The sequence below is a fragment of the Microcaecilia unicolor genome, chromosome 8 (genome assembly GCF_901765095.1).
Source record: "Microcaecilia unicolor chromosome 8, aMicUni1.1, whole genome shotgun sequence".
NCBI lineage: Eukaryota > Metazoa > Chordata > Amphibia > Gymnophiona > Siphonopidae > Microcaecilia > Microcaecilia unicolor.
The window spans coordinates 183,699,698-183,721,725 of NC_044038.1; the positions used below are offsets into that span (position 1 = coordinate 183,699,698).

At 42.2% G+C, this 22,028-nt stretch overlaps 1 protein-coding gene across 1 annotated transcript in view; it reads left to right on the forward strand.

Annotated features, from left to right (window-relative positions):
* The first annotated feature begins 609 nt into the window (after positions 1-609).
* CDHR2 (cadherin related family member 2) overlaps positions 610-22,028 on the forward strand; it is a 64,800-nt gene continuing 43,381 nt past the window's right edge. Inside the window, exons 1-10 of the mRNA XM_030213161.1 lie at positions 610-694; positions 6,495-6,561; positions 6,967-7,038; positions 9,808-9,947; positions 10,813-10,866; positions 12,932-13,021; positions 14,477-14,563; positions 17,148-17,273; positions 17,363-17,506; positions 18,448-18,523. Of these exons, the coding sequence (XP_030069021.1) occupies positions 6,516-6,561; positions 6,967-7,038; positions 9,808-9,947; positions 10,813-10,866; positions 12,932-13,021; positions 14,477-14,563; positions 17,148-17,273; positions 17,363-17,506; positions 18,448-18,523 (835 nt within the window). The 5' untranslated portion in view covers positions 610-694; positions 6,495-6,515. The remainder of the gene's footprint in view (positions 695-6,494; positions 6,562-6,966; positions 7,039-9,807; positions 9,948-10,812; positions 10,867-12,931; positions 13,022-14,476; positions 14,564-17,147; positions 17,274-17,362; positions 17,507-18,447; positions 18,524-22,028) is intronic.

Below are 22,028 nucleotides of genomic sequence, written 5' to 3' on the forward strand. Positions count from 1 at the left end.
ATCTGAGAAATAAAGTGCTAGAGGACATCCATTTTGAAGACTCCTGAAGCAGGCCATTGTGGTCAAAACACAATTCGTGTTGAGTCTTTGGATGTTTAAAATTAAAATCTTGCATGTTCTACACATCATCTAGCCTTATATATATATTTTTATTTATTTATTTTTTGTGTGTGTGTCACCTTTGCTGTGTTTGCTGGAAAGGGAATTAAGCCAGTGGCCCTGAAAGGTCCTATTTTGCAGATAGGATGTGAATGGGAAGGGCAGTTTCTATTACTCCCAGATGTTCCAACTGAATAACAAGAACGGTATGATTTACCGGATCAGATCCAAGTGTCTGGGTGAAAGAAAGATTTACTGTTATTTCCCTTAGATTTCTTTATATTTTCTAAAGTAATTGAACTCTGAATGCTTGTGAAAGATACGTGTCTGTGCCCCACTTTCATATGATTCTGGTTAGAGGTCTAGTTTGTGCATCTACGCTGGTAGCGTTTGGGTATTGACAAGGTAATGAAGCTCAGTGTTTATTACTGTATGTTCCATGAGCAGTTAATGATTGAACACTGCCTCAGAGATGGGGAGAGACAGAAGTATTAATGAGCTCAGAGGAGACAAAGGTCTGAGGAAGAATCCTGTCCAGGTCCTGTACCAGCAAGAGGTTGAAACTGACAAGGCTCACCCAGCTCGGATGGCTAAGGTAAGCAGAGACTTTCACCAGGTTGGTTCACAGGAAGTTACATGAGGGTGGGCTGACAGATGGTAGACAGGAAACCAAACTTAACTATAGGTTGTGATGTTCAAATGATACCATGAAAAGTGGTAAGAGAGACCTACATAGGAAGGAGCATTTGGCTCTCCCGGTCTGTGTAAGTTGCTCTGCCTTGCTATAGGTTCGTGTGGGTTGATTTTATTGTATGTTTATATTTACCATGATTCTTTTGAACTGCCTGTTGCAAGCGATCTTCTTTTTGTTTGTTCCTTGCGACCTTCTTCCTGTTTTGGCCCTCTAATCGTCCATGAGATTTACAACATTCTTATGATTAAAAAACATTCTATATGGTACAAAACTAATATTCACAATTAATATTACAATGCTCAAAGCATTGACAAACATAAAACAAATCGTAGTTGGATAAAAACAATCATATCCCATTTGAAAATTAATACAATTAATGAACTAAAAGCCACTTAGGGCTCTAAAATTAGTCTAACGCTTGGCCCCCTTCCTTGACTTTCTCTGCCTGCTGCTTCTCCACCTGTGCTTGCCACTATGCTCTGTGTCCGCCCAAGCATCTATTCGGTCATAGTTTTGTCTGTTCACGAAGGCACTGGAGTACATAACAAATAGAGCTCAGCCTCAGGGCTGGCCCGTACTCATCAACTCCACTCCAGAGTTTCTAGCTTTGCCAAATCCCATTCTTTGGAGGGACATGGGCAGTGCCAATGCTTAGCCCTTCCATCCATCAAGCACTATTACCACCAACTCATTTGGGCACAAGACCCTACAGACATTACTTTCACTTGGACCAAACAAGGCACCCAGCCCAGTGGGTATCTGGCCTCTGTTTGGGCTATGGTACCATTAGCACTGTCTCTCTCCTGTTTGCAGGATCAGTTCACTCTTTTCATGGGATGCTGGTTCTCATTCCACTATATTAAGACACTATGGCCATTGCTACTAATTGGTTTGCCTTATCTGCTTGTTCTGATCCCCTGAGTGACCTGTGGTTCCAGCAAGTCCAGCAGTCACCAAAAATGTAAATAATAATAATGGCAATAATAAGAAAAGTAGTGAGGCTTTGTTTTGAAACATACCTGGCTGTCTAATACTATTTGCAGTTTCATCCTACCATAGTACTAAAAGAAGTGCAAGGGGTGAGGTGGGGGTGCATGCTCAGCAACATCTCAGAATATCCCCCCCCCCTTTTGCATTCCTCTACTAGGGTATCACCCATGTATGGCTGACTCATCCTGCTTGTCTAAAGAGAAAGCAAGATTACTTACCTGTAGCAGAGGTTCTCTGTGGACAACAGGATGTCAGCCACCCGTCTCTCCTCTTGGATGAACCTGCCAAGGCTTTGGAATGACTGAGGGAGGGTGTGGGCTGGCTCAAGGGTGGAGGTTGCTGGCTTTCTGACCTTTAGGAGAGCAAATACATCTTGATGCAGTTGGATGACATCACCCATACATGACTGATTTATTCTGCTGTCCACAGAGAACCCCTTATCTTTCTTCAAACCAGATTTTCTCCCACATCTTTGAAATCTACACTGCAAAATCGTATGTGCTTTCAATGAATCAGAAAACAATTTTACTTTACTAGCTGGTCAAGAGAGAACAGCAGTCCCTCCTACTGGGACTACCTCATCCAGAGAAGAACTAGACACATGTGTCATTCAGTCTCCCTCAAAGGTCCTCCATCCCAATCTCTTTCTTTTCCCTAATCTGTTTAACTTTATCCCAGTTTTATTTTTTTTTGTACCATTGGCACAACAAGTAAAAACATATTACAAAATGATCAGACCAAGGAGTCGGCTTTTTCTCCTCTATTTTCTTGTCCCAGTCCAAAAGTAAGGAACCAGTATTTAAAATGTACTCTTGTTGATGGGTGGAAAATGCCAGCAATTGAACTAGGTCAATCAGTGCAAGAGAGGATAATTGAGCCATTGCTCTTTCATTCCAAAGGGCATCAACATGTATTAAAACCTCCTAAACGCTCAGCTCCTTAAGCCCACTGCTAAAACAACATTCACTTCGATTTTCTCGCTTTCCTTTCTCGATACCCAGAGGACAATAAAGTAGCAATATTCCACACCTTGCCACCAAATGTTCACTGTCCCCCTCCCCCCAAAGCATCTACAGCACACATAATTAGGGAAAGATAATAATGAAAATTGATGGCTGTCACCCCTCCCCACAACCCTCGGATCATGTATGTAGGCGAAAGAACATTCTTATTAGGTCCCCAGCCTGAGCACATCCTCTGGCAACATATGGGACAGCTCGATTGTGAGGTAAGTGAAAAATACTTTCTCTGAGTTCTAGTCCCATTTGAAAGGTAAATAACTGTTTCCTATTTAACCATTCCAACCCCTCCAGCTGAAGAGCGCTAATCATATAAGTACATAAGTAATGCCATACTGGGAAAAGACCAAGGGCCCATCGAGCCCAGCATCTTGTCCACGACAGCGGCCAATCCAGGCCAAGGGCACCTGGCAAGCTTCTCAAACGTACAAACATTGTATACATGTTATTCCTGGGATTTTGGCTATAGACTAGCCTCAAAAAGGAGCTCATTCAACCCCTTTGTCATGTTCTGCTTCTGATATATCTTTTCTGAGAGGCGGAGAGCACAACTGTACACAGTACTCAAGGCGTTGTGACATCACTGAGTGATACAAAGGCATTATAATGTTCTTTGTCTTGTTTTCTATCCCTTTCCTAATAATTCCTAGTGTTCTATTTGCTTTTTTGGCCGCTGACACAAACTGAGCTGAAGATTTCAACATGTTGTCCATGATAACTCCAAGATCCTTTTCTTGGGTGATAACTTCTAGAATTATATAACCGTACTTAGGATTGTTCTCCCTTATATGATTGTCCACATTAAATTTCATCTGCCATTTTGACACTCACTTCTGCAGTCTGGCAGGGTCCTTCTGCCGCTCCTCAGTCTGCTTATGTTTTTTTCTTTTTAATTTTATTTTTATGCTATTTTAAAATTCAACACAAAACTTGAAAAAAGAAACATTACTATACTACAAGAAATAATTATAATGAAAAATATAACATTAATCAGCAGTACTAATTACAAAGTCCACAAAAGAGAAGCTGAGGCTGAAATATGGAGATAAGAAGAAAAAAACCTTATAATAAAGAAAACTAAGGTGATCGTAAGCTCCTGCCTCTACTTATAGCAGGTACAGTCTACTGAACAAGAGAAGCCTCGGCCTGTAAGTCTTCAGATACCTGAAAATCAGTCTTATCGCTAAGAAATGTAATCATTTGTGAAGTTTAAAAAAGAAAACATATTTTAACATGGAAAAGACAAAAGAAAGCAGCCCCTATTTGGTGATCCCTAGGTCTAGCAATAGAAACTGCTTTCTTCTTTGAGTTACTACTTTGAATATTTTTGTGTGATCTGCAAGCTTGATTAATTCTTTCATTGCTGCTTTTCCGGATTGTTAATGAGTATGTTATGGTCCCTGAATTAATCCTTGAGTCACTCTCTACTATTTACCTATTTATTTATTACATTTGTATCCCACATTTTCCCGCATAGCAGTAGGCTCAATGTGGCTTACAGTTTCCGGAGAGGAGAGTACCAACTCCGGGAATATATACAGAGTGGAAAATAGAGTAACAGTAGGTGCAAGGAAGCTGATAAGGTTCCGGAAAAGAGAATACAACTCTGGGACGAATATATAGTAGCATATAGAGAGAAGTAATTCCAATGAGGCTGATAAGTCTCCAGGGATGGGACTACAGCTTCTAGTGAGCAATACAGAGTAGGATAAGAGTAGAACTCTCTGTTTCTTATATTTTAGTCAATCCACAGTGGGGCATTTTGACTCTTGAATTTCCTCAGGAGTCTCGCATCAGGGACTTTACCAAATGCCTTCTGAAACTCCAAATGCACAATATCAGCTGTTTTTTTATTCACATCCTTATTTACACCATAGATCAGGTAGGCACAACCTCCCTTCTCTAAATCTATGCTGGCAGTTCCCCATCAAGATATATTAATTAATATGGCCAAATAAATTTTATTTTTAACAATAGCCTTCCACCATTGTGCCCTCCACTATAGTTACTTGAGTTACCCTTACAGCCTTTTTTTGAAAAGCAATATTGCATTGACTACCCTCCAATTCTCAGATACAGAGGCAGATTTAAATGATAGGTTACAAATTACTAGTAGCAGGTCTGCAGTTTCTTGTGTGGATTTCTTTAGAACTGTAGTCAGCACCATCAGGTCCCTGTGATTGGCTATTATTTAGTTTACTGCCATGTAAAATGGAGGAAGTTGGGGAGATACTATACCAGAACCTTTCTAAAAAACAAAGACAAGAATTCAGGTTGTTTTTCAGCTATGACCTTATCCTTCTTGAATATCCCTTTGCCCCCTCCATCATAGGCAATGAAACAGGGTGGGCCATTGCAGCCAGGGCCCTACCAATTTTCTGTGCCACATGGCATCAGTTACTAGGGGATTTGGAGGACTGGGGCAGAGGTTGGCTTGTTTAGCCCCTTCTAACAAAAAAGAAGTTGAGCTGCCTCTGGTTTATTTATTTCTTTTCAAAAATGTATATCCCACTTTAAAGTCAAAGCAGGTTACAATAAAAAACAATCATAATATCAAGAAGAAACCCCACAACAAACAGAACAATCACAAAATAATCATAAATCTCATTCAATATAAAACAAACAGAGCAAAACATGGGAAACTGCCAAAGAAATAAACTCAATCCTATCCATTGATAAAAGCTTTCACAAAATAAAAAGTTTTTAGCAATTTCTTAAATTGTTTATAATCAGCACAAAGTTTTAAATAACCTGGCAAAAGGTTCCATAAATTCCCTCCAGCTATTGAAAAGGTACAATTCCGTGTTTCTGCAAAATGACATATTGAAACAACTGTTTCATTGACATAGATTGCAAATCACACCGTGGCTCATGCATATTCATATAATTCAATAAACATTGCAGAATATTACTATATACACAATGATGTTTCAAAGTTAAAATTTTAAAATATGCACAGAATTTTACAGGTAGCCAGTGCAAACTTTTCAATGTGGGAGATACATATTCAAACCTCTTCAGTCTTATAAGCAAATGAGCTGCTGCATTCTGAACAATTTGCAGAGCCTGAATGTTAGATTAATTTAAACCCAAATAAAGGGAATTACAGTAAACTAATCGAGATAATACTAGGCCACTGCTTGCCCTGGGATTGGTAGCATGGAATGTTGCCATTCTTTGGGATTCTAGAATCTTGTTACTCTTTGAGGTTCTGGAATGTTGCTACTATTTGGGTTTCTGCCTAGTAATTTGGATTGGCCACTGTTGGAAGCAGGATACTGAGCTAGATGGACCATTGGTCTGACCCAGTATTGCTACTCATGTTCTTATGAAATCAGAGCTCCAGGTCCCAAAATGCATCAGGATAGGGTTGTTAGAAATCGAGGGCTGGCCTGAGATCTCCCTCCTGAAATGATGTAATTTGGTGGTCCTGAAAGGGACTTGGGCATACTCCAGAGCTGATTAGAGGACCTGCACTGAGCCCACAAGATCCTCCACTTCAGGCAGTTTTTTGGGGTGACTATACCAGTTATGATTTTCAAGTCTTACTAAACATTGATGGGGGCTAGGGTGGTTAGTCTCAGGCTTTCTCTGGTGCTACAGCTCGGTATGGCATCAGCTTTCTGTGCGAGGTCTGTCTATAGGTTTTACATTCTGAGCACTGACTGTCACTTTTCTCCCCATGGATGCAGGGCTTGTGCTGGTAACACAAGATGAGCGGCTGGTTCATAACCATCCTCCCTTTCCTGCTTGCATCAGGTAAAACTGATATAATAAAAATAATGATAACTTTATTGTAATCAAGAAACCCCATAACTGCAGCCAAAGTGCACCTCACGCAGTCTGCAGTAAGTATCAGAAATTCCTAAACCGTTTTGTAACTGTATCCTATGCCGAAAGCTCTTATAATATGCAACTGTTATACTTGGAAGATGATTTGCTCAGTAAAGATTTGTATTTTGGAGCACAAAAACTCCTTAAAAATATCTCAGCGTTGAGCCCTGAAGGAAATTCGTGCTTACTGGAGCATCCATGCCAGTGGGACTTAGCCCTGGCATTGAGTGTTTCCTTCCAGTCTTATGGGTGTAACAGGAGGGGGTTGGTAGCAGGGGAGCTACTCCCTCCATAGACAATCATCCTGACTCATACAGCTCTACATTCCAGTTTCAGGACAGATGCCTCCTGTTTTTGAGTCCAACATGACCACTGTGGAATTAAAAGAGAACTTTCCAGTTGGTGAGTACAGAGACTGGAGAGATCACAAGGGCTGGAGAAGACCTCAGCTCACAGCCTCACTACCTTGGCTCTTTGACTCTTGTATAATGATTCTTTCTTGGCCTCTTTGGTTAAAGTCAAATGTAAGTTCTGAGCACGGTTGCCATGTCTGTATGTTCCTTATGATTTCAGCTTCCTTCTCTGGCCTTTGAGCATATGTGCAGGAGCATAAAGGTTTGCATGCCAAACAGTGATATGCACAGGGTGAAAGGGTTTGGTTGGTTTTTGGTTTGTTTGGCCATTTTTCCTGATTTGTGGAATTTGTTTTCAGTTCATTTCATGCATATGCTTCAATAAACATTTTAAAATGTATGTGCAAATGAGGCAGGTTCTATAATTGCACACCTCCATTTAAACGCCCCCTAGGTCTCGTGGTAGGATCCTATTCTATAGAGGATCTAGGCGCCTGGGTTCCATTATAGAATCATAGCATAACAGTATCAGCGCACCAGCCATAGAGCTTGGGGTAAATGTAGTGCCTCTGTCCTTACAGTATTCTGTTATTATTTGCCCTACCTATGACCCTTCCACGCTCCTCCCCTCTGTAAACCCCTCACAAATAGTATTTACAGAATACACATATATGTGAATACCTGTGTGCATAAATGTCAGACTTCTGTAACACACATAAATGTCAGTGCCTGGCTTATAGAATTATCCTTTCATTGAATTGAGTCATAAGTTAACAAATGTTATATGGATTTAGCCCCAATTGCATTTTTAATGTGTATTAATGAATGTACGTTCCTACCAAACAAAGTAGCTCTTCGATGGTAACAACTTATAAGGAGTGTAAAGAGACTGGACCAATACCGGGACCCTGACCCATCTTGTCTCCTTAGCTATAGGCTGGGAGTGGAGGGAGGGGAGCAGAAGTAAGAGTGTCTCTACCCAGAGATGGCAGCTGAGTGGCTTTGCTGTGATCTGTGTGAGCGGGAAAGTCTCTTCCCAGCAGATCTAATAGTGACCCAGAAAAAGAAAGTTAAGCCAGTGGTGGTGAAGCAGTGAGTGTCACTTGCTCTGTGACTTGTTAGAAGAAAGAGATCCAAAGCTTAAGTCAAAGGTGAGACCCTTTTCTCTTGTCTCCAGAGAGGATTATCTTAAGGTATGGAACCTCTTCCAATGTCTTCTCTGTCATGTCCATCCTCCAATGACCTGTTCCTTTTAGTAGAGCCAAAAGAAACAGCGGGTGAATGCCTCCACAGCAGTCGAACAAACAAGCAAAAAAGTGGAAGCACAGGTTCCAAGAATTCCCAGAAGTCCAATATCTTCCAATAAAAAATGTATTCTTCGAAGAAAAAAAAAAAAAAGGTCACATGCAATGTCCAGACCCAACATGGACCGTGTTTCGGTAGTATGCTTTCCTCAGGGGTCTCGACTCATCATGAATATAGAAACAATATGGAGAATAACTACCCCTGAGGAAAGCATACTGCTGAAACACGGTCCGTGTTGGGTCTGGACATTGCATGTGACTCTTTTTTGAAGAATAAACTTTTTATTGGAAAATATTGGACTTCTGGCAGTTCTTGGAACCTATCCTTCCACTTTTTTGCTTGTCTGTTCCTTTTAGTGACAGCTGTAACCACTTCACTCATCTGGTTCCTTTCTAAATTCCATTCATTGACTTCCTGTATGCTCCAAAATTTGTTTCAAAATTTTATTGTTAACTTTTCAGACACTTAGAACTAATGAACTTAATTAGCTAGTAAAGTAGATAGTGCCATTTAGTTCAGGCCAGCTTCTTTGCTCATCCAGTTCCATCTCTTTAGTCTATTCAGATGAATTATACAGATCAAGGCCTTTTTGGTGTCCAGGAACCATTAAAGCTTAAACCCAAGAGTTCCCAGGCTCATTTTAAAGAATTCTAAGTCATGGCGCTTCCAGCAGGTCTTCAGTGTTTGAGGCTTGTGGTTTATGGTGACCTTGTGTCTTGGACTCCTGGCTGGTCTTTCCTTTTTCTTCTTTCTCAGTTGGAAGAGTGGTCTAGTGAGTAGATACTACTACTACTAATCATTTCTATAGCGCTACTAGATGTACACAGTGCTATACACATTATATGCAGGTACTTTCTCTGTCCCTTGAAGGCTCACAATCTAAGTTTTTGTACCTGGGGCAATGGAGGGTTAAGTGACTTGCCCAAGGTCATAAGGACCTGCAGTGGGAATCGAACCCAGGTTGCCAGGATCAAAGTCCACTGCACTAACCATTAGGTTACTCTTCCACTGTAACATTGTAGCACTATGGCCTCAGTCTGATTTCTCAATGGCTCATTCTTCCCTGAGACCAGCAGCACTAAATTCACTTGTCAAGAGTTGGTGCCATAGTTAAATATCAGAATGAGGCAATATGACCTGCAGAAGCTAATGTGCCATTGCAGGTCTGTTTAATTTGTTTTGGTTGGTATTTCAACATTTAGAGTGTCCCATTCCTAATAGTGTTTAAGAAATGAGGTTTGTCTGAGTGCCATACTTCCTGGGCAGTGCAAATAGGATGTTTTGTTGTTGAAAAATCTGCCAAACCTGGGTCTGAATTGTGAGCTGAGGACAGTCCCGTCCTGACTGAGGACCTCTGTGATATGGAATGCTAGCAGTCTGCCATTCGACCCCACTGGGGACATGAAATCTTAGAGCCTACCCATAGTAGGTGCTTGGATGTTTCAAATATGGGTGACAGGCGCCCCTGTCACAGTGCTTCCTTTTTGATGCTGAATCTTTTCTGTTCACACAGGCCACATTGCATTTCGACTTGTTGCTCATGATGCAGATAATGACACGCTGTCCTATGGTATGGAAGGATCAAACTCATATCATTTTTCAGTGAATAAAATTACGGGATATGTAACACTTGTAGTCCCTTTGGATTATGAGGTGAGATATACTCTGAAAATGTGATTAAACTGCCTACACCTGTAGAGATCCCATCTTCTGCAAATTGTATTGGGTGTCACTGGTCTGATTAAAAAGAACTTCTTACCGTGTAGATGGCTTAAGAGTGAAGTTCATTATTATCATGGTGTTTGTAAAATTAACCTTTTAGAAACTTTGTCCCCCAGAGATCTCATCTCCTAGAACTCTCTGGAACACCTTACATTTCCAATAACCTCCTGAGATCCCTAGAACTTCCACAGACCTCCTGAGACCTCCAACAACTTGATAAAACCCCCAGAATTACCATGCACCTCTAGAGATCCCATCTCTTTCAAAATCTCCAGAAACTCTGTATGTCTTCTGCCACTTCTTGAGACCTGTATACCTCCAGATTCCATCTCCTTTCAAATCTCCAGAAACTCTTTATGTGTCAGGCCAGCCACTTCCTGAGATCCGTATACCTTCAGGGATCCCATCTCTTTTGAAGTCTCCAGAAACTCTGTATGTCTCCAGTCACTTTCTGAGACCTGTATACCTCCAGATTCCATCTCCTTTCAAATCTCCAGAAACTTTTTGTACCCCCAGCAACTTTCTGAGATCCCCATAGCTCCCATATATCTCCAGAGACTCCATCTTCTACAAATCTCCAGAGACCCCCCCCCCATACTTATGATATTTTTATGAGATGCCCATATACTTCTCAAATAGCTTCTGAGACACTCATACATCCATACACCTCCCGAGGTCTCCCACAAACCTTTGAACCCTCCTTTAACCAACCATTCCCATATTTTATAAATGTTCCGAGAAACAAAACTTTTTTTTGCTGATGTGAATATTAAATGTATTATTTTTAACTTTACAGGCACAAAGATCTTTTAGAGTTACTATTACAGTTGATGATGGCCGTCTTGCTAAGGTATGTCATAAACGGAAGGTCAGTTATGCTCTATGCTCTCAACACCCCTTCCCCTCTGTGTCTGTTCTCTCCACCTCTCCATCCTGTATGCCTCCTCTCCTCTCTGCCTCTCCTATACCCATTTCTTCATTTTCCCTCACCCCATCTCCTACCACCGCTCCCTCTTTGTGTCTCCTTTCAGTTATCATCCTGTCCACTTATTCTTCCTTTCCTTATTCCACATTTACACATCTCCCTCCTCCACCTCTGTTCTTCTCCTGTAACCTCCTTTTTATTTATTTCAGTTCTTTCTGTCTCTTTGCCCTTCTCTCTGTTACACCTCCTCTATCTTTCCCTCCCTTTCTCTCCTCACCTTGTTCCCATTCTGGGGTCTCCTGACTTCTCTATTGGTAATGGTTCCTCTTTACTCCTTCCTTGTGCTGTAGGTCAACATGTCTAATAGATGAAGCTTGTGCTTATTGTTTTTGAAAAAATTGTAACTGTAAGAATTGAAGTCTACTATTGTGCTCCAGGGGCAAGAGTGAGGTACATTGGCAGGTTTCAGTGATGGAATAGTAGAGATTGCTGCAGGGCAGGAGAGACACTCTGATAGAGTTGCTTGTGTGTCATCAGAGTGCGGTAGGACTGTGGTGAATGGTCACTGTGTATGTATGTGTGTGCGTGTTATGTTATGTTATGCTATATGGAGCTTCTTCTCTACAAATACCAGTGCTTTTAGTTCATTGCGGATAACAATAAGAATCAAAAAGTCATAACTCTAGAAAATACATTAAAACCTTGAAATTTTCATGATAAGCAGGAAAACTCCTCATTACATTATAAGGAGCAAAAACATATGTGTATATGTGTGTGTATGTGTGTGTGTGTGTGTTTGTGTATATGTGTGTGTTTATGTATGTATGTATGTATGTATGTGTGTGTGTGTCTGTATATGTGTTGTAAACGGGACTGCTGCGCCAGTAGGGGGAGGAAGGAAGTCTCCTCCCCAGGATTAATCCGAGCCCCACAAATTTCCACCAGCAGATACCTTCAAATATTCTTTTCTTTTATTTTGTTTCCAAGTTACAAACAAAAGCTTCAGTCCAGCCCTGGGTTAGGGCTGCCCCAGGCAGGGTTGTGCTGCCCCTCACCCAGCAATCCAAAGTCTCTGCCCTTTCTTGAGGGCTGCAATAGTCCCCTTTGAAAATACTTCCTTTTCAAAGTACGTATCACAGGCAGTGCTGGCCTTTCAGCAGGATTGTTCCCTCCTGTCCAAACAGGGTTTCCAGCTCCCACAGTTCTTACACAACAATCAGGAGCAGCTGGAGAACCAGGCTTATAACTCTTCCAGCCCTCTGCCCTTCCCCCAGAGCAAACAGTTCTAATCAAAACAGGCTTCCTCCTTACAACAGGTTTTAAATCAAAACTTTTACACACATAGCTTTCCACCTTCAGGTGCTACCTTCCTCAGGGCTCTCCAGCTCCCATTCCATCCTACTTTCTGCGTCTTGCTCAGCCTCTTTAACCCCCTCCTCCACCCAATCCATCCCCTCCTCCTCCTGCTTCTCACCCCCACCCTTCCCTCTTACAGGTGGGAGGCATGATGTATTGATTACAGAGCCAGGGGAACTGGGCTTCTTCCTTCTCCCTCCCTCTTGTGGTCAGAGTTGGTATATACCCATCTTGTCTATCCCTGGGGCTCCCCTTGCTGGGACGGGCAATGCATTCTGGGAGACGTAGTTCAGGATTTTGTTATTTCATTTTGTACCTCTGGGCTGTAGCCTTGTCACAGTGTGTATGTATGTGTCTGTGTGTGTATGTATGTGTGTGCATGTGTATGAGTGACTGTGTGTGTATGTGTGTTTATGTGTGTGTATGTGTATGTATGTGTGTGTGTGTGTGCTTGTGTGTGTATATATATGTGTGTATGTGTGTGCACTTGTGTATGTATGTGTATGTATGTGTGTGTATGTATGATGTGTGTGTGTTTGTATGAGTGAGTGTGTATGTATATGTATGTAGGGACTGGTGACTGGTGTTATTTATTGTAATGGCTTTGGAATAACTGGAACATTTTATTTTGCAGGTGACTAAGTCAATGACTGTTATTGTGTTAAACTGTAACGACAACGCCCCAGTTTTCCAGAACACGCCCTATGTGGCTGAGATCTTGGAGGTAAGGTACCTGTCCTTGCCCTGTGAATTGCTTTGGGAGGAGATGTTGTTTTTATGTCTTTCTGTTTCCTTGTTTGATGGCTGAGTGACCCATAATCTAGGACTTGGGCCTCAGCTACTAGTTGGGACTCACTGCCCAGCCTGCCCTCAGGCTACTCCAGGACAATGTTTCATCTAAAGAGTGGCCTGGTGTGTGCAAATGTTTTTCATGTGAGCAGCAAGTTTTAAAAACCAACAATTTTTGAGCGCCAGTATTAGCAAAAGCATTTTTATAGATAGTACCAACAAAAAACCCCACATTTTTGTGAGCAACCATGTAAACTCTGTGAGTGACACACCTAAAATGTCTGAGCAATCGCTCATGTGCTCCGCTTAGAGGGAACATTGCTCCAGGAGTCTGGAGGTCAAATTGCCTCCCTGGAGAACTGCTGCTGTCTGACGGGATGCTCAGGACTGGTGGAGTTAATATTATTTTTCAAAAATTATTCTTTTCCCGATAGACCTTCCAGTTCCGTTGGATCTTGGAGCCAGAATCTGGTACCTGTATTCTTCATTTCCCAATGTTATATCTGCTTCACACTCAGCCCAGTCATTGCAGTGACAGACCTCAGCCTCCCTTTGCAGTACTGGGCCCTAAACCTGTGTGATCTTAGGACATCTGCACCCCCAGGTCCTGGTCAGCCTGATCTGAGAACTGATCCTAGCTCCGTCCACAAAGCTGTGCACATGACATCAGCCCCTCCCTGATTTAGTGGCAGCATTACAGTTGGCAGTGAGAGCAGTAAGAGCCTCTTTCACTGTCCGCTAAAAGAAGAACTATCCCAACTCCTCTCTCACCAAAGCCAGAGCACACTGGTCAGCACCCCATGGATAAGGCTAAGACAGCCTTTTTGCTGTCTTAACCTTATCTGCTTACTGGACTAAATATTGCTGCTGACCCAATCTCTACCACCAGACTACCCTGGCACTAACTGCTGCTGAGTATTGCCAGATGGCCAGCTTAGCGGGGTTCAGCTTCTTCTGCTCGGTTAAACCCTTGTGACCTGGCTTGGCCACTGTTGGAAACAGGATACTGGGCTAGATGGCCCATTGGTTTGGCCCAGTATGGCCACTCTTATGTTCTGAATATCAGGCCCTCCAGTGTAGTCTTACAATAGGTATGTTCTTCTCCATGGATAACTTACCATGTATCTGTGTATGTACCTGAGGCAATGGAGAGAAAGGGGACTTGTTCAAGGCCACAGCAGGGAGCATGAGTAGGATTTGAACCCTGGTCTCTCTGGTTCACAGCCTGCTGCTCTAACCACTAGGCTACTCCTCCACTTCTTTCATTCTGAGGTGGATCACAAGAAGAACATCCATGAAGGTTGGGGGCATTGACATCTGACTGTTTGTTCCAATGAGGTGCCCTGAGTCTCACAGCCACTGCACCTGACACCTATGTTCCATCTTTCAGAACAGCACCGTGGGCAGCTCACTCTTCCATGTGTCTGCATTGGATGTCGATGACCCAAAACTGGCACTGGCTTTCACCATCACAGAGGTAATTGTGAGATGGGGATTGGGTAAAAGAACTAAACGTCTGATGAGAGAAAAAGAAATTACCTACTGAATGTATTCTGAACGCCTGATATTCAGCCTGGGATCAGGGTCTCTGTGCTGTGTGTGTAATCCTCTCCAACTGTGCTCAGCGCTGTGGTCAGATAGTCTCCATGTCCTGAGAGCCTGGATTACAGGTTTCCCACCCGGGGTATAGGGTCACCCTTGTGCTCAAAGTAGGATCCAAGTTTTGTTGTGTTTGGGGCTGAGGTTTCCTATGTGCTCTTTGCTCAGGGCTGGGGTTTGGATTTTCATATGCTAGTTGGGCACAGGGTCTCCCCTCACTTGAGATGAGAGATCACAGTTTCCTTTTTCTCATGATTGCTTCTTGGAAGGATAAGGGAGAGGAGTCTGGGCCATGAGCTGGTATAGAGAGTGCAACAGCTTTTTTTGCACCCCTGTCTTCTTTACATTAAAAAAGATACTTATATCCCAAACTAGCCTGTTGAGTTCAGTGTGACGGGTAGTGTAATGCAGCTGATCATAGTCAGGAAATTATATAAGAATGAAAACAAACCATATAAACTTATTCATCTGGATATTACACATTTTTGAAATAAAAACATTTTTGGCAGTTAAAAAAATTTGACATGATTAGTTTGATATCTAACCTCAGATAGTACCGTATTGCACCATTTAGCCACCTGATAAGGAAACTTTGTCGAGAGCATCATTTGTATTCTCTCCCCCTACCAATGATGGGGTTGTGTCACTTCCACAAGAGGTGATCATCAGCTTCCTGTATTTGGGAGGAAACATCTCTGCTGAGACTAGGACCAGCAACCTTCAGCTCTACAAGGTCCACCAATCATTTCTTCATTTTCACATTGATAATAAAAAGTGTCAGTGCTAGATTTAGGTGGTAGGAATGTAGGCAATGGTGGGTATTTAAGTCACTTATGCTCATGAAGTGTAAATGAAAGTATGTGCTGTGTACTCTAGTCACTTATCCTTATGTCATGTATTCTAGGGGAATGGGGACTTGATATACCAACTTTCTGTGGTTTTTGCAACTACATTCAAAGTGTTTTTTATTATATGCAGGTACTTTTGCTGTCCTTAGGGGGATCACAATCTAAGTTTTCTGTACCTGGGGCAATGGAGGGTTAAGTGACTTGCCCAGAGTCACAAGGAGCTGTAGTGGGAATGGAACCCAGTTTCCCAGGCTCAAAGTCTGCTGCACTAAACACTAGGCTACTCTTCTACTCTAGTCACTTATGCTCATTGAGTGTAAATGACCCCTTATAGAATGTGTATGTGCCGTGCTTTGATGGGGTGATTTTGCCAGTGGATCTGCGCATTGGCAGAATTTCGGTGGAGCATGGATAGACTGCACAAGTACACATATAAATTATAGAGTATAATTTACACATCTCCTGGCATTTACACAAGCTGTAGAGCTGCTGTATGTGATCACATCTAAATGGAAGCACATGTTTTGCCAGTTGCACTAGGAATTTCATACTTATTTATTTATTTATTAGGATTTATTTATTGCCTTAATGAAGGCATTCACCCTGGCGGTGTACAGCAAGTGTAGGCAATAAACAATTACAGCAGTAAAAATATCCAAATAACTACATATTAGGGTAAAGTATTCTACTTACAATGTCAACACAATACATATTAAAACATCTTAACAGACAGCAAAGGAGACAAGCAAAGGTGAACCTTACAAGACTGGGAGACTGGGCATCCAAATGGCAGATGACGTTTAATCTGAACAAGTGCAAAGTGATGCATGTGGGAAAGAGGAACCCGAATTATAGCTATGTCATGCAAGGTTCCATATTAGAAGTCACTACCCAGGAAAAGGATCTAGGTGTTATTGTTGATATATTGAAACCCTCTGCTCAATGTGCAGTATCAGCTAAGAAAGCAAATAGAATGTTTGGAATTATTAGGAAAGGAGTGTTGAAATAACTCTCAGAATTATTATGACAGAGGTCTACAAAATCCTGAGTGGAGTGGAATGGGTAGACATAAATTGCTTCTTCACTCTTTCTAAATGTACAAAGACTAGGCAATGCACAAAGTAGTCACAAAGTAGTACATTTCAAACAAATCAGAGAAAATATTTCTTCACTCAATGTGTAATTACATTTTGAAATTCATTGCCAGAGAATGTGGTAAAAGCAATTAGCATTGCAGGGTTTAAAAAAGGTTCCTAAAAGAAAAGTTTGTAAACTATTTTTAAAATGGACTTCGAAAAATCCATTTTGTATTCCTGGAGCAGTATGAAATCTATGGTATGTTTTTGGGAAACAGGATGCTGGGCTTGTTGGACCTTTGGTCTGTCCCAATGTGGTGATACTTATGTACCTATCCTATAGACAGATAAGATAGGATAACAGAAATTAGACAGAAGATAACGGTGACTAACATTAGGAAAAATTGCACATGGAGTGAGAAAGGTGTCTGCAAGTGATCTCAGCTAGACTCACGTGTGGTAACAGGTCCTGCTGCAGTATGTGCAGCCAGTGTTGGTCCTTGTGTCTGAATGATATCTCCTGTGCATTCCCATGCAGGTAATTCCAAGAAGCGAAGAGAACCGAAATCTGTTTTACATCACTCGTGAAGGAAATGTGATTCTCAATGGTACTTTGAGCTATAACGGATACAGCACTTTCTATCAGCTGAAAATCAATGCCTCGGTAAGTTCTTCAGACAGCAGCTGTGCACGGGGACCAGTCTGTGGCCCAGGAGATGGACAGACATCAGCTCATCTTTCTTAATGTTGCAGGATAATGGAGAACCACAAAATTGTTATTCAATAATTCAGAGCAGTATCACGTATTTATCTTTCAACATCATCGACGTTCCTGACTTGGCCCCCCAGTTCATTAATGTCCAAGACCTGGTCACAGTCATGGAGAATTCAGCTCTGGTAAGACCAAGTTTCATTTCCCTGCAAGTGACACATGTATCTCTGGCATGTGGAACCCTAGGAGTTATCTTGGCTGTGCTCCTGATCCTATCCGGGCACTGAGGCTTCTCTGTACCAGGCTTCTTGAATATATTCAGCTGCAGTGGGGAGGGATGTAGTTTTCAGTTCTTTTTTGGTGTGTTTGGGCTTTTTTTGTAATTTTGGACTATTTCAAGATTCAAATGTTTTATAACTTTCTATCCTGCTGATGGGAGGAACCATTGAGGTGGCTTACAATCCTAATTAAACAAAGATTAATCAAAAACATAAGTTTACAAAGACAGGACATGGTACAAAGGGAAAGAGGGTAGAACTACAAATTCAAATGCTCTGCATTCTGTGTGTGTCTGTGTGTTCTGCGTGTGTCTCTCTGTATCCTCTATGTGTTTGTATGGGGGGGCGGGGTCTATGTATGCTCTGTGTGTTTGTGTATGTTTCTGTTTGTGTGTCTTTGTGTCTCTGCATTCTGTGTGTTTTTGTGAGTTCTGGGTGTGTCTCTCTGTATCTTCTATGTGTTTGTGGGGGGGGGGTCTATGTATGCTCTGTGTGTTTGTGTCTGTGTCTGTTTGTGTGTCTTTGTGTCTCTGCATTCTGTGTGTTTTTGTGTGTTCTGAGTGTGTGTCTCTCTGTATCCTCTATGTGTTTGTGTGGGGGGTCTCTGTATGCTCTGTGTCTTTGTGTCTGTTTGTGTGTCTTTGTGTCTCTGCATTCTGGATGTGTTTGTGTGTTCTGGGTGTGTCTCTCTGTATCCTCTATGTATTTGTTTGTTTGTGTGTGTGTGTGTATAGGGGGGGGTCTCTGTATTCTCTGTGTGTTTGTGTCTGTGTATGTTTGTGTGTCTCTGCATTCTGTGTGCTTGTTGCTCCATGTATTTCTGAAGTCTGGTTGCTCCTTCTTTGCAGGGAACCTCTGTGCTGACAGTTTCTGCCATTGATGGAGACAAAGGAGTGAATGACAAAATCCTCTACCACATTGGCTGTAAGTTGCTGCTGCTTCAGATTATAGCTCAGAGCCAGTCACATTGCTGTGGATGTGAACTCCCAGACCTCAGAATGGTGACAGGTTTGTCTTGGGAAGTCACATCACTAAAACCTAGCTGAGTAGCTGGTCACATACACAAGGACTAACACACACTAGAGCAGGACTTGCTTATCCACTCCTATCCTAGTTGAGATCATTCTCATCCCTTTTGTATTTTACTAACCAACTGGTCACACGCAACAGCCGCACATACTGTAACAGGACACAGGTATCTCATTAATATCTCTGAAGTGTGTTACTCAGGGTTCTCATTTATGGGTTTTTGCAACTGTTGATAAGCCAAAATAAAGTGATATTGTAGAATCAAAATTAGTATTTAAAATTATATGTGTAAACCTAAAATCTTTTGGTGGCCCTTGGAGCTTTCTTGTGTGCACTTTGCGGCCCTTTGCATGAAAAAGTTTGAAGACCACTGCCCTTTGCTGCTTATTAAGATTTATTTATTTATTTAGTACATTTATACCCCACATTTTCCCACAAAAGCGGGCACAATGTGGCTTACAAAATTACAAAAAGTCACATATCAATAAGGGTAATAACTGTATGAAACAGGTTCAATCAGGAGGAAGAAGGTGTGGACTGAGCGATGTAGTTGGGATATGCCTTCTCAAACAAAAATGTTTTTAAGGATTTCTTGAAAATTTGATGGTCGGCAATCTCTTTTAAGGACCTTGGTAGACTGTTCCAAGACTTTGGGCTGACATGGGTGAAGGATGAGGAAAGGAGCAATTTATATCGAACAGATTTATAGCTTGGATAGCGTAAGTTGAGATATGATCGAGCAGTCAAGGAAGCATTTCTGGGTGGCAAGATGTTTTATTGTGTATTGTAAGAGGCATGCTGTACTGTAATGTGTATTGTTATTGCAATATTGTTACTGCTGTAATAGTATATTGACTGTTTGCGGCTTATTCTTGCTGTACCCTGCATTGGGTGAATTTAAAAGGTGGTCAATAAATCCTAATATATAATAATAATAAGCAGGTGCTCCTTGAGTTTTATAATCCAGAAGTCTAAGAATTCTCTCAGTAAGGTGTATAGAGAGGCAGAACCTCTTGGTGTGAACCAAGAAATTAAAAAAAATATATATACAGTGATGTCAACCCAATGAAAAGTTAACCAGATAGTTATCTGCAAGGGAGGATGGATAGTTTTATGGTGAGGGATAGGTTTCCAGTGGTGGATAGTTATCTCATGATAGATAATTATACACAGATAGTTATCTAGCAATGAATAATTATCTGGTAGTGGGCAGGTATCTGGTGATAGTTATATGGATAGTTACTTGGTGGTGGATAGTTATATGGTGATAGATAGTTACATGGATAGTTCTCCTGTAATAGTGGTTAGTTATCTGGTGATAGTTAGTTATATAGATAGTTATCCATTGTGGTGGATAGCTATCTAGTGGTGGATAGTTACCTGGTGATAGTAATATGGATAGTTATCTTCTGGTGAATAGTTATCTGATGAAAGATAGTTATATGGATAGTTCTCCTTTAGTGGTGGTTAGTTATCTGGTGATATATAGTTATTTGGATAGTTATCTGTGGTGGATAATTTTCTAGTGATGATGGTTAGTTATGTGGTGATGGATAATTACCCCAATAATTATCAAGTGAGGATGGATAGTTCCTGGATAGCTCTTTGGTAAGATAGCTAAATGGTCAAATTTAAGCCAGTGATATCTGCACCAGCCTTAACTAGTTAACTTTAACAAAATATTGTTTCTCCTTTTTGGGCAGCCAGCTTTGGAATGCTCTACCCAGACCAATCCGATTAATTAACAAATACTTGCCCTTTAGAAAACTGCTGAAAGCTCATCTCTTTAAGCAAGCCTATCCTAATGCCCCTGTCGGGTTCTCGAGGCAGAACCGGAATTCGTGAGCCCTTGGGCCACTGCCGAGGAGCGACAGCGGCAGGCGAGACCACCCTGGAACTGGATACACAGAAGAGCTGGACTGGAACTTTGGACTGGAGTAGTAACTGAGGCAGGACACTAGAACAGACAGAAAAGGAACAGCTTCACCTGCACTTGACCACCGTTCCTTCGGAGTTGAGCTCCGGAGTGCGGGTGGCCGGCAGGACTTGCAGGACAAAGCAGGAACTGAAGATCCAGAGGACCCACCCTGGGTCTGGGATATACGAGGGAGGCTGGGCATGGAACTACACTAGGACTGAAAGCTGCACGCTGCCACTAAGCCAGAAACATGATACAGACTAAGGAGACAAGACGTACACAAGGCTGGCAGGAGCAGGGTCTAGGATATACACTCAGGATATACACACTAGCTAGGCAGAGACAGGATTCAGGAATACAAGCAAGCTTGGCAGAAACAGGACTCAGGATATACAAGCAAGCTTGGCAGAAACAGGACTCAGGGTATACAAGCAAGCTTGGCAGAAACAGGACTCGGGATATACAAGCAAGCAAGGCAGAGCAGACAGAAGAAGTAACCAGGAACTAGCAGAGTCTTTGGGCAGGCAGCAGACAATAGAATAAACCAGGGATAGCAGAGTCTTGGGGCTGGCAGCAGACAATGGAGAAAACCAGGAGCTAACAGAGTCTTTGGGCAGGCAGCGGACAATAGAATAAACCAGGAGCAAACAGAGTCTTTGGTGCAGGCAGCGGACAATAGAATAAACCAGGAGCAAACAGAGTCTTTGGGCAGGCAGCAGGCAGAAGAAATAAACCAGGAGCTAACAGAGTCTTTGGGCAGGCAGCAGACAGCAGACAGAAGAATAAACCAGGAGCAAACAGAGTCTTTGGGCAGGCAGCAGGCAGAGGAATAAACCAGGGATAACAGTCAGGGCTGAAGCTTCAGCAGCTCCAAACACAGACAGAGAGAAAATGGCTGAAGCTTCAGACTCCAAACACAGAGCAAGGCAATGGAAGGACTAGCAGTCCACAGACACAAAGCAGAAGGGCAAAAGCCCACACAGAAGGACTAGCAGTCCACAGGCACAAAGCAGATGGGCAAGAGCCCCAGAGAAAGGCTAAGTAGCAGCACAACAGAGCACTCGCTAACCTGACGACCTTTTGGCATAACACACTTACTATGCAAAGGCCCTGAATGCAAGCACAGCACTTCCTTATGAAGGCTCCCACTGATGATGTCACCTACTGCAGGACAGAAGCAGGGAACACACTCACACCAAGGAGAGGCTTGGAACACATAGGAAGTGAACACACAGGAAGGACAAGCAGGAGTCATCTTGGAAGCTGGAATAGAACAAGCGGGAGCCATCTTAGATGCTGGCTCCTCAGAGAGGCATAGCCCACACAGGTGAGGTCTAGTGAAGCAATCAGCACACAAAGACAGAGACAAGACTAACACAGAAACAGACAGAAGCCAGCACAGATGCTGACCCCCAGAAACAAGGTAAGTCTGAGGGTGGTCACGACCACAGACGTGACAGCCCCAACCTAATCTCACCAACC